This window comes from Anguilla anguilla, chromosome 12 (genome assembly GCF_013347855.1).
Source record: "Anguilla anguilla isolate fAngAng1 chromosome 12, fAngAng1.pri, whole genome shotgun sequence".
Classification (NCBI taxonomy): domain Eukaryota; kingdom Metazoa; phylum Chordata; class Actinopteri; order Anguilliformes; family Anguillidae; genus Anguilla; species Anguilla anguilla.
In genome coordinates, this window is record NC_049212.1 from 19178407 (window position 1) to 19190754 (window position 12348).

General features: G+C 39.0%; 1 protein-coding gene across 1 annotated transcript; it reads left to right on the forward strand.

The window, feature by feature from the left end:
- The first annotated feature begins 1969 nt into the window (after positions 1–1969).
- Positions 1970–8157, forward strand: LOC118209485 (extracellular calcium-sensing receptor-like). Its single transcript, XM_035384802.1, has 6 exons — positions 1970–2204; positions 2293–2569; positions 2974–3801; positions 4234–4458; positions 4890–5013; positions 5865–8157. The coding sequence occupies exons 1-6, from the start codon at positions 1987–1989 to the stop codon at positions 6764–6766; spliced, it is 2574 nt and encodes an 857-aa protein (XP_035240693.1). The 5' UTR covers positions 1970–1986; the 3' UTR covers positions 6767–8157.
- Positions 8158–12348: the final 4191 nt, after the last annotated feature.

Sequence of the window (12348 nt, forward strand, 5' to 3'; positions counted from 1 at the left end):
TATAACCCCAGAAGGGATTTTGTATTGGTGAAATGCAATGTTATTCAAATTCTGGACATTTTGGCACGTATAGTGTGGAGGACTAAAGCTTCCATTATAATAAATAAATAAATAAATAAATAAATAAATAAATAAATAACTCAATAAATGACTCAATAAATAAATAAATCAAATAATAAAGAAAGAAATGTATAAATAAATGGCTCAATGATCAAATAAATGTGCAGGTGAATATGAAAATAAATTAAAAAATGTATTTATTTATTTGACAAATTACTTATTTTTGTATTCATTTATTTTCATATTTAATTATTTCCCAATTTATTCTTTTCTGTTTTTATTAATTTCCCTATTTATTAATTTCCCTATTTATTTCAGTATATATTTATTCCTGTATTTCTTCACACATATGGTGGCGCTATAACAAAGGGTCATGCTTAAAAGGCCATAACTCCCACACCATAAGTCAGATCAACACAAAAAGTCATCAACCTATGCATTTGAATGTACTCTACACCTTTGTTATTGGGACCACGCATGACTGCCATATTGTTTGCCCGCCATTTCGACTTTTTTGAAAAACAGGTTTTTCTACAGGGATTTCTCAATTTTGGCACAATCAGCACCAAATCGGATACAGAGCCTCAGCAGAACACCCTACTTAAACGCAATATAAATGGGCCCAATCGGATAAACGGTATGGCCGCTGTCAACCGACAAACTTCTCGAACTTTGACGAAGCGCGTCTCTTCGCACAAAATTGGCCATAAGTCATCAATATTTTATATAATCATCATTATATTCAGTAGATATGTTGGGTGATGGTATATGATCATTAGGACAAAACCATTTTAAAATCACTTCATATGGGGCGCAATAGTGCCAATGCTTGTACCCCTCCCAATGGCCCTTGCAGATTTTGTTATTATTATTATTATTATTATTCCGTCCATCCCTTATCTACATCTGCTTATTCGTGGTCAGGGTCAGGTGTGGGTGGGAGGGTGTTTTTGGGTGGGGCGGGCGGCAAGGTGCTGGAGCCTATCCAAGCATGCATTGGCCGAGAGGCAGGAATACACCATGGACGGGTCACCAATCTATTGCTGGGCACATGCACCATTCACTCACGCACTCATACATATAGGCAATTTAGCGTCTCCAATTAGCCTTGCATGTCTTTGGACTGTGGGAGAAAATTGGAATACCCAGAGGAAACCCACATGGATATGGGGAGAAAAAAACATGCAATTATCATTAATATCATTATTATTATTATTGCACACTGTGCATGTCTCCCACTCCCATTGCAACATGCAGTGTATCCCCACAACACACCTGTGGTGTGCAGCTAATTACTTTGTTGAAAACCTTGTTTTGTAGACATTTCGGAAAGATGCGAATTGCACTGTGCAGTTCACCCTTGGTCACTGGCCCCCCACATCGAACTTGCAGCTATATTATTATTATTATTATTATTATTATTATAAAGCTCTGGAAAAATTGAGATCACTTCAATTTTAGAGATTCACAGCTTACGGTTATGTGTCTGTTGGTTTTCTTTCATGACATTTTAACTGCATTTGATTTTAATTCCAAACAATAATATTGTCATTATGTTGTATTGTATAGTTCTTATACATTGAATAATATAAAGTAAACAAGTCTATGCCCATTAAGAAATAATAAAAATAATTTCATTTTTTGGGAGGGTTCAGCAATCAATATTGTAGAGTACCTGTGATTCTAAAAATATGGTGTGGTCTCTATATTCTTTTCCAGAGCTGTATTACTGAAATTACGGAAAATTTGTGTGCAAGCTGTTTCATTTGAGCTCTGCACCTCAACCTTGTTTTAATGGGATGAGCAGAATGATGATGTCATGTAGTCTCCTGATGATCCTGAGGAGATGTAGAACATAATGTGATGGGAGAATAAAAAGCTGCTCCTCATTCAGCAGCGCAGTGTGTGAGACTAGCCTGGCCAAAGATGACTCCTCTGGTGATGTGGCTTTTATGTTACCCCTTATCCGTTGCCACTCCTGTTAACTCGAGCCCTGACCCAGCCTGTTCCCTGCTGGGCAACTTTGAGCCCAATTTCTACGCTGATGGAGACTTCATCATTGGAGGAATTTTCCCCATGCATTACAGAGTTGAGCCACCAAACCAGAACTTCACTTACAAACCAGCTACTCCACAATGTCAGGGGTGAGTTCACTGTGTTTTTGACAATAGTACATAACTGTTTGCTTTTCCAACCGAGTCAAGTCACATTCTGCTGTTGATCTTCGCACAGATTAAACCCCAGATCTTTCCGCTGGGCCCAGACCATGAGGCTGGCTGTTGAGGAGATCAACCAGAGTCAGAACCTGCTGCCTAACTTCACTCTGGGATACAAGATCTTTGACTCCTGTGTTACAGAGGTAGCAGCACAAAGGGCAGCTCTGGCAGTTCTGAATGGACCTGGTTTAGCCCAGAGTGCTGTGTGTTCTGGCACTGCTCCTGTTTTGGCTGTTGTTGGAAATGCTGGGACTCATGTCTCCAGAACTTTGCAGCCCTTCAGAATTCCAATGGTGCGTATATTCTATGAGATCTAATATAATTTTCATTCTGATATAGGTTAAGTGGATTATTCAGTTACATGCATTGCCTCTATAAAGATTGACTAATAATCTCAGCTCCTCCTGGTTCTGATGGAAATCATTTTTTTGTGTTTTCTTTCTGAAATGTTGCCTTCATAGATTTTAGAACCACACATACAGAATAAGCTTTTAGTTTTGAACATAGCTCAGTCAGACTTCAAAATATGTGGTTCTGGAGGAAGAATATTCACTAAAAAAAACAGTATCTTCCAGAAAAAATATGATTTTCATTTAACATTTGTACCAATGGAATAAATTAACTGAACATGAATAAAATGTGATAAAAATAACTGAAATAACTTTTTTTTTAAACTTCTTTTTTAAAACTTTTTCAGATAAGTTATTCTTCAACGTGTTCCTGTCTTAGCAACAGGAAAGAATTCCCAACATTTTTTAGAGTAATTCCTAACGACGACTACCAGATAAAAGCCATTGCAAGCCTACTGCTCCGATTTGGTTGGACTTGGGTTGGTGTTGTCAGTGAAGATAATGATTATGGGAGATTTGCTTTACAGGACCTGTTGAAGAAAATAAAAAACACTGGTGTGTGTTTGGCCTACCAGAAAATAATTCCCAAAGTGTACAGTCGTGAAGGAATCCTTGAAATCCTTGATGTGATGAAGCACTCCACTGCAAGAATTGTTATCAGCTTCGCCGCTGAAGGGGAGCTCTACCCCTTGTTTAAAGAGTACATGGATCAGAACATCACTGGCATCCAGTGGATTGCCAGTGAAGCCTGGGTAACAGCATCAGTATTCACAGGCAGTGAGTTCTACCCATTTCTAGGTGGCACCATTGGTTTCGCCGTCAGGCAGGGGCAGATTCCTGGTCTTAGAGACTACCTGATGAATGTAAACCCATTGAGGTACCCCAGTAACCAGCTGGTGCACGAGCTGTGGGGTGCCTTGTATGGTTGCTCTCTCTACCCCTCCAGCAACAGGACCCAGGCCTCCTCCCAGCTGCCCCCCTGTTCAGGGCTGGAGCCCCTGCAGGAGCAGCACTCTGCCTACCTGAACACCTCCAGCCCTCGTATTTCCTACAACGTGTACAAAGCTGTGTACGCCATCGCTCACTCCCTGCACAACCTCATCAGTTGTAAGCCTGAGAAAGGGCCCTTCCACAACTCCTCATGTGCTGATGCCACAAACATTCAACCATGGCACGTAAGACTTCACATTGAAATATCCATTGTAAATTTTTTTTTTTTTTTTTTCAAAAAATGTTTTTAATAGAATTTATAAATATGTTCTGAGTGTCTGTGTATTGTTCAGATTTTATATGTCACCGACCCCCCCGCAGAACCCATGGTACTAGGTAAAGCGGTGAAGCCACTGTAGCTGCTTTTTGCCGTACAGATAATTAGAAATGAACATTTTCGCTTTATGAAAGGCACTAAAGTAATATTGCATGCTATTTACATTGGTAAACAAATTAAACACAACATGGTATATGCTGGGAAATACGATATATATTAAAGTATTAAATACAAAATGTAATTCACTTCAAATTTGTTTCACTTAAGTAGGTAATTATTTATTTTTTGTGAGGAATGTTTTGCTTTACTAAATGTGTACTATTACTGTTTTCTGTAAAAGGTTCAGCAGTATCTTCAAGATGTTGTCTTCACTATTTCTGGAGAAGGTGTTGATTTTGATGCAAATGGAGATTCAATTCCTTCATATGATCTGATCAATTGGCAAAGAGGAGCAGCTGGAAATATTGAGTTTGTCAATGTTGGTCTGTATGACGTTGCAAAGGACATTGGGAAACAGCTATTTATCCAGGAGGAGGGGATCATATGGACTGGCCATCAAACTGAGGCAAGCTGTGAGCAGTGCACAGTTTATCAATATTACTATCAACACGTATTCTATAATATACAACAATCCTTCAAATATCTTGTGCATGCATTTCAGATTTTTAAGAAGGTATAATGTATTTCAGATGTTTCAAGCAACTGTTTTGTTCAGGGTGAGTGTTTATTTATTTATTTATTTATTTATTCAATTTTTTTATTTGTACTTCCCTGAAAATTCCAGAAAAATACACATATTTGCAAATAACCAAAACGAAAGCTTGAGGTAAATGCGTGTGCATGAGCTACCATGTCTATGACTTTAAGGACAACATCATAGACATGTTAGTTTTACAACAATAAGCAGTAATTTCCAATAATATCAGAGCAGCTTCTAGTGAACAAGTGATGTAAATGATTATGCAGATACACCTGGCTGTGTTCTTTCCCATGCAGGTGTTGTTGTCTGTGTGCAGTGAGAGCTGTGCTCCAGGAGGCAGGAAGGCTGTCCGTCATGGGGAGCCTCTGTGCTGCTTTGATTGTGTACCATGTGACGACGGCAAGATTAGCATTGAGAGGGGTGAGGGCTCCATTCTTTTTACTAAGTGCTATATTCACTGAAAGATTGCACATCTTTGGTGAAAGTAAATTGAGTGCAAATATTAAAAACAGAATAACATGAGATTTCTAAAGCACTTGCAATGAACATCACAACTATCAACCATCATCTGCTAGTAGTGACATAGTTTGCTTTTACCACATGTACAATTGTTTATATGCATATGAATTTATTGGGTGTGTATTTGTTGTTTCCTGCTCTTTCTGGTGGACATAATCTATTTATTATCCACATCAATTACTCAACGTATATAAAAGGATTGTATCATAATGCAACTTTTTATTTTTGTATTTTTTATTTTTAATGTTAGTGATTGTGGGACAAAGTTATCAGCGACTTGAAAATGCTGACTTTAACTGAAAACCATGCTTATGTTGAGGTTGTTATTTAATGTTAGCTGATTATGTCACATGAAGATAAAGTTGTCATCCATCTCTGCGACGTAAAACCTGAGGCATCAGTGGAATGGAAACCACTGTTTGATGGAGCAAAGCCATTACAATGCGTGAGGGGTAGGCACTGTTTTATAGGGAGTTGTATTTTAATGGAAACCAGCAGGGGATTATTTTCTTCCTGTCATGTGATTGCATCGTCTTTTTCTTGTCTCGCACATTATTTTGTCTGTGATTAAACTCTGTACTACCTCCTGTATAAGCACGTCCAGTTTTCTTGAATTGAATTTCAAGTTTTTCTTAGTGCATTGATTTAGTATTCATTCATGCATTTTTATTTTAGGGATTACGATAGTGGAATGTGTGACACTTAACATAAGTTATGTAACAACCTCGGTGTCTATTACTCTTCCACTTTAGATTCAATAGATTGCGCATCTTGTCCTGAAGATTACTGGTCCAATGCAGCCAGAACTGAATGCATACCCAAAGCGATTGAGTACCTCTCCCATGATGCAATGGGACTGACCCTGACTGTCATAGCTGTAGTCGGAGCCTGCCTCACCATCGCTGTTCTGGCAGTATTCCTCTACCACAGGAACACTCCGATTGTCAAAGTCAACAACTCAGAGCTGAGCTTCTTCATCTTGCTCTCTCTGACTCTGTGTTTCCTGTGTGCGCTGGTGTTCATTGGAGAGCCAACATCATGGTCCTGCATGCTGCGCCACACTGCCTTCAGCATCACTTTCTCACTCTGCATCTCCTGTATCCTGGGGAAGACTCTGGTGGTGCTGGCTGCCTTTACAGCCACCAGGCCTGGAAACAACCTAATGAAATGGCTGGGACCCAAACAGCAGAGATTCATCATCTCTGCCTGCACCTTTATACAAGTGATAATCTGTGCAGTGTGGTTGATCACTGCTCCTCCTTTCCCAAATAAAAACAATCAGTACCACCGGGCCAGAATAATCCTGGAGTGTAGCGTGGGTTCGGAACAGGCCTTCTGGTTTGTTCTGGGATACGTTGGTCTCCTGGCTGCTCTGTGTTTTATTCTGGCCTTTCTGGCCAGGAAACTGCCAGGCAATTTTAATGAAGCCAAATACATCACCTTCAGCATGCTGATCTTCTGTGCAGTGTGGCTTGCCTTTGTACCAGCTTATGTCAGCTCACCTGGAAAGTTCACCGTTGCTGTGGAGATATTTGCAATTCTATCATCTAGTTTTGGCTTACTGCTTTGCTTATTTGCTCCAAAATGCTACATCATTTTATTGAAGCCACAGAAAAACACAAAACACCATCTGATGGGAAAAGTTTTTACCTAATAAAACAATGATGTTTTCTGTAATAAATCTAGCTGTATTCCATACTTGGATTCAGTGATACACATTCAGATATTGCTGTGGTATTGTTTCCTACTAAGCACTATAAATATGAACACAGCAACAAGGTTCCTTGATGGTTTTTAACTGCATTTACAGTGCCTTTGAAGGAGCTCAAAACCTGTATGTGAGGTTTGGGACAGGGGGGTGGGGGCAGAACCTCAGATTACACCAATGTTCCAATCATGCAGCAGCAGCCAAATTGCACCTGAACAGTCACAGATGTTTTTATTTATGTATTTTGTTAGGCAAAACAGAGGTAACTGATATTACAATACTTACCCTTCAAAATACAAACTAAATCAATATGATTCAAAGATTGTGAAAAGGTCCTCAAGAGGACCTGTGCCCCTGTGTATGTGCGTGCCTCTGTGTGTATGTGGCTGTGAAAAAAACCACAAAAAAAACACCATACTTCACACTGCCAAAAAAAGCATAACGACAGCTTACATCCTGTGGGACTTTAAATTCTAGAGCCATTTCAGAAGCAAAATGGCAGCAGAAAAACCAACACTTGCTATCATGTTCAAAATTAACCCTAGAAGGGAATTTGTAGTTTGGAATTTTAAAACCACGAGGCCACTGGATTTGAAACTGAGACATTTTGGCACATACAGCATTTTGAGAGAACATATTTGATGAAATGTTGCATCTTATTGCAATATATACAAGCAAATGAATATATTTGTCTTACTGTATGAATATGACTAAATATTGGTACATGTTGTTGAAGAAAAAAGATAACCCCACCCTGCACTGACGATGTGAGGGAAGCGGCTAATTTTTGACATCATAATAAAGCAACTGACTTATTTTCAGGCAAATTAGTGATTTATGTGTTGTTATTTGATTATACTGTAGCATTTATGCAGTGTTGGGGGAGCTACTTTGCAAGCTACCAACTGCTTCACACTGGAAGAAGTTGAACTACAGCAAAGCTACCCTAGGGAGAAATCTAGTTTGGTTAAGTAAAGCTACTCAGAAAATTTAGTTCAAAGTACTTCGTAAAAAAAAAATATATATATGTGATACGAAATTAGAACAAAATATAATACAAAAAAGTCACATACCAGCAAAAAATGCCACTCAATTGAGTTTATGGCAAAAAGTGCCCACTTGTTCATAGGTCATACATAAACCAAAAAAATAAAATACCCCACTATTCATGGGAATGTGCAAGGAATGTCAGTTTTGGTTTTGTATACAATGTCCATCAGTCAGACACCTGCCTTCCAGAAACTAGAGTCCAGGTGGGAGTATTGCACCAAGCACGATTACTCAGCCAGGTAACTTCTAATATAGAATAGTATGGCATTTGGTCCATAGAAGATGATCCATAGAATTACCCTCTATATCACTAGATCAACTTTAAATAAAATTGTATTCTGTTACGATATTGACCTTAGGTGGCAAAAGAACAGCAAGCCAACCTCAACCTAGCCAGACCTTCATTTGAATGATTCTGGCTAAGCTATTCATAGTATTGGATTGATTGCAGACACCTTGGTCAGCAAACACAGGTGATTTGCTATGTTTCTGTTTTTTTGTCACCTTTTAGTTAACTATCTGCTTTTCTCCTGCACAATCTTTGTTTTGGTTTTTGTGTGGGCGTGGTTTTTCCTCTAACTCTCTCTCCCCACAGCTGATCACTCTCACCTGTTCTGGCCGCATTCTCACACACTGGTTAATCAGTCATTTCAATCACCTGTTCCCTGTTTGCATGTTCACGCTCTGTTCATTATCTCTCATTTCACGCACCTGGTTTCCTTGGTATATATTCTCTGTCTCCCTGGTCTTCTTTGCCAGATTGTGCCTCCTGTTTACAGTGCCTTTCCGGCGTTTACGCTCTAGTTTGTTTGACTCGTGTTTAGATCTTGCCTGCCGACTTTGATTTTGCCTTCTGATTTTGTACTTTTGCCCCGGTGGTTTTTTCTGGTTTTGATCTTTGCACGAACTGACTACGAGACTGCCTGCTGTATTGTGTACTTCCGCATTAAATATCTCCTATGGGAGTTTTGCCACACTATTGTTCGAGTCTGCATTTGGGTCCACCTCACTTCGACCCGTGACATGATTGTAACCAAATAGTAGGTGATTATCATGAAAGACCGGTCCCATGCATTGCGACATATTGTATGGGCGGCAAAACACATTATGAGAATAGTATGACTAGGTCAGCTAACGTTACCTAATGTTTGATTTATGTCAGTAAACCTGACATTACTGCCCTACAAAGCCTAACTGCAGTAACTACGGAAAAGGGTAAAACTGAGAAATGGCTTAAAATGTTTTAACTGGCCAGCCAAATGGGTTATAGGTATATCAGTGAGATTGCACTAATTGTACATGTATTCATGAGGTAATGTTTATGCCCAAAAACCATGATGGCTGATTTGACCTTTGACCCCAAAAATGTAGTTACTGCACTCTGCCTTTGCATTCTCTTCTTTCTATGCATTGCCTGGGCATGCCTTCACAGCGGTCAGGATAAAAGAAAAAGTGGGTGGGACTGGTCAAAGGGGGTTCAATTACAGTAGAGAAGCAATGGTAAAATAAATTATGGCCCAAAATTGTTTGTAGTCACAGTAGTTAACTACACAAAAAATGGCAAAAAAAGTAATTTAACTACTTGAATCAGTATGCAAGTATGAATGCAGTTGAATTACCAGCAAGCTATTGCAAAATGTAGTTAAACTACTAGTTTAATTACATGTAGTTCACTACTCCCCAACACTGCATTTATGATATTGTGCATGAAATATGAACTGTCAAAATATGTTTACTGAAAAATCGCCAAAATATGTTTGACCTTCCTACAGAAGGGATTGGGGTAGAAGTTATCTCTGGCTATACACGTCTCGAGCATTAGATGTTGTCATTGCATTGGCATTAGGGTTATCTTTGCTTGTCTCTTTAAAATAGTCCAACAAATAATCATTTGGAGAAATGTCATAACCATTTGGACCATTTTCATGTTATTGTACATTTCAGGCTGCATAGCCAGGTCAACTTAAAATCAGCCTAAAATCAGTCTCTGAAGAGTCATTAAGTTAGAATTTACAATGCCAGAAAAGAAGCACGCAACTTAAACAGAGATTGGCCAGTTGTGTCTAATATATTATTTTACCCCATCAACTTTGCTTTGGTTCCAAAGAGCATTATGCAATGAAGTAGGTTATAGCCAAACCACCCCATCAAAAGTATCTACTAAGGAAACTACTGACGTTCTTGCGGTGGTTGAGGAGGGAACTGTAAAGAACTCTTTAAAATATTTAACTTTAAATGAGATCAGAGGATAGTTTCAATCAGCATTGTATGCAGGGGCATCTACAGGTGGGCTGGAGTGGGCATTGCTCACCCAGAGATAAGCCTTTCCCACCCAGAGGAATCATCTGACCATCCAATAAAAACTCTGAAAAAATCACTGTTATAGTTATTTTTTTGAGCATTCATAGTTTTCTGTAATTTTGTCATTGGTCATCAAAAAATGCATTGCTTTCCTATTGGCCATTTTGAAGGTGTGGGTGTGCTTAGTCAGTGCTGCTCCATTACATTATTGCCAAACCACGACACTTCTTCACATGCCGAGCAGACATGGTTAATTGAAATACAAAACCTATTTGTAGCTAGCTGCTCTCAGCAATCCCATTAAAACTGTTAGTACCTTTGATTCTTGTTCATTATTTTCTCTGGTTCTTATAAGTTATATTAGTAGTCTTGTATAGTTTCACAGTTGAGTTTGCACGTTTTGCAAGCTGCGTGTTTCTTTAAGTTACCAGCTCACTTGGTGGCCACTGGTTTAGTGATTAGCCAGCTAGTTAGCCAGCATTTTTGTATAGCCGTTTCCGTGGATAAAATTGCATTATTAGTGTGGTTGCCTTAGGCAAACACACTATTATTATCGCACATATTAATTATTTATTATTATTCCACCCATTTTTTGGACCGCTACTCCTCCCAGAGTTTTCGCACCACATACACGTACCATATGTCAAATTGACCAGCTTCTTTGGGAATCGTGTGCTATTACTTTGTGGAAAGTTTCGCTGCACGGTTTTTGAGAAATATAACTTTTGGTTAATTTTTCCCATTGAAAATGAATGGGTAATGTGACGTATGTGAGTTATGGAGCTAAGTTAAAGCATTGGTCGGCTTTGCACACGTGATGCAGTCCGCTCTACGTTTTTACCTGGTTTATCTACTGGGTATTCAGAACCCAGATACGGTGCATATCTCTCTTTTGTCGTAATTACAGAAAACACACATTCGTAAACCTCAAATGCTTTACACCACAATTTAGATAAGACCATGACGAAGACGTACATGCACGGATTGTGTTGTTCAAATGAGGTTTCCTGGCTACTTAGCCACCAGAATGGATATAGCTGAATGCGGAAGTGAACGTGATAAAACGGTATTCCAAATGCAAAATTACAAATGAAAACCCTGTCAGCTAGGTATATCAGCAAACACATGGCTTAGGCATACCCAGAGGTCCTCAATAATAATAGCATGTCACAAGATATTACGCAAATTCGTTGACAACGTTTCGTCAGGTGCAGCGTCTTTGCTAGTGCTAACAAAGAGTGCATGCATTGAATGCGACGATTAAAAAACCTTCGGTTGACCTATAAAACGATATCCCAAAACCAAAATTAGACGTGCTATACATGGTTAGAAAGCTTATGCTCTCACCTACTGAATAAACAAATTCTCAAACAAGCCAGACTGTACTAAAAAGGGCAACAACGCCGTCAACAAAACGTCTGCAGCAGCTTCTGGTCCGGTCTTACTCCAGAAAAAAATGTCAGCTTGTAATACCACACATGTTGCTTTGGCTGTTCTCGAACTTTGTAGTACAAACTGGCTTGATCTACACTTCATCGATCCAACAGGTGATAGAATAAGCTTTCTAACTATGTATAATATGTCAAATTTTACTTTTGTAACACCGTTTAATATCCCAGCGTATTGGAAACTTTGGTCTCATTAGAGCTACATTACGCATTCAGTCTTGTAGCAGGGAAAGCAACGCTTTCTCACCCCAACGCGTTTGCTAAAGTACACAACTCCACTTGCATGTTGTTGATTTGCGCAAAATCATATGTCAATCAAATGAATCTCCCTTGCCCTGTCTTGCTTTTTTTAAACAGTGCGATCACACAGTGTAGACGTAGGGTTTTTCCAAGACCGTCTGAACATGCCAGTTAGCTGTATGATTCGCCGTCACTCGTCACCGCATACCACAAGTAAAACACTGAGATCTCAAGTCTTGATGAAAGGATAATTTAGCTCTGAATATATGTGTCGCAAATAAACTCGTTGCCGTGATGTTATAGCATGTACACAATACTCTGTCTCTGCTTATACTACAGAAACTGTTCGCTCTGTTCAGCACAAAGTCGACTTTGCGTTGGCGGCAACCACACTTCACAATTTCTGCAGGAATTGTCTAGTTATTATTATTATTATTGTTATTATTATTATTATTATTACTATTGCACACTGTGCATGTCTCCCTCACC

Coding starts and splice junctions, on each gene's coding strand:
- LOC118209485 (XM_035384802.1), top strand. CDS start 1,987: ATGACTCCTCTGGTGATGTGGCTTTTATGTTACCCCTTATCCGTTGCC. Junction 4,459..4,889: donor GGACTGGCCATCAAACTGAG/GCAAGCTGTGAG, acceptor TTTCCCATGCAG/GTGTTGTTGTCTGTGTGCAG. Junction 5,014..5,864: donor CAAGATTAGCATTGAGAGGG/GTGAGGGCTCCA, acceptor CTTCCACTTTAG/ATTCAATAGATTGCGCATCT.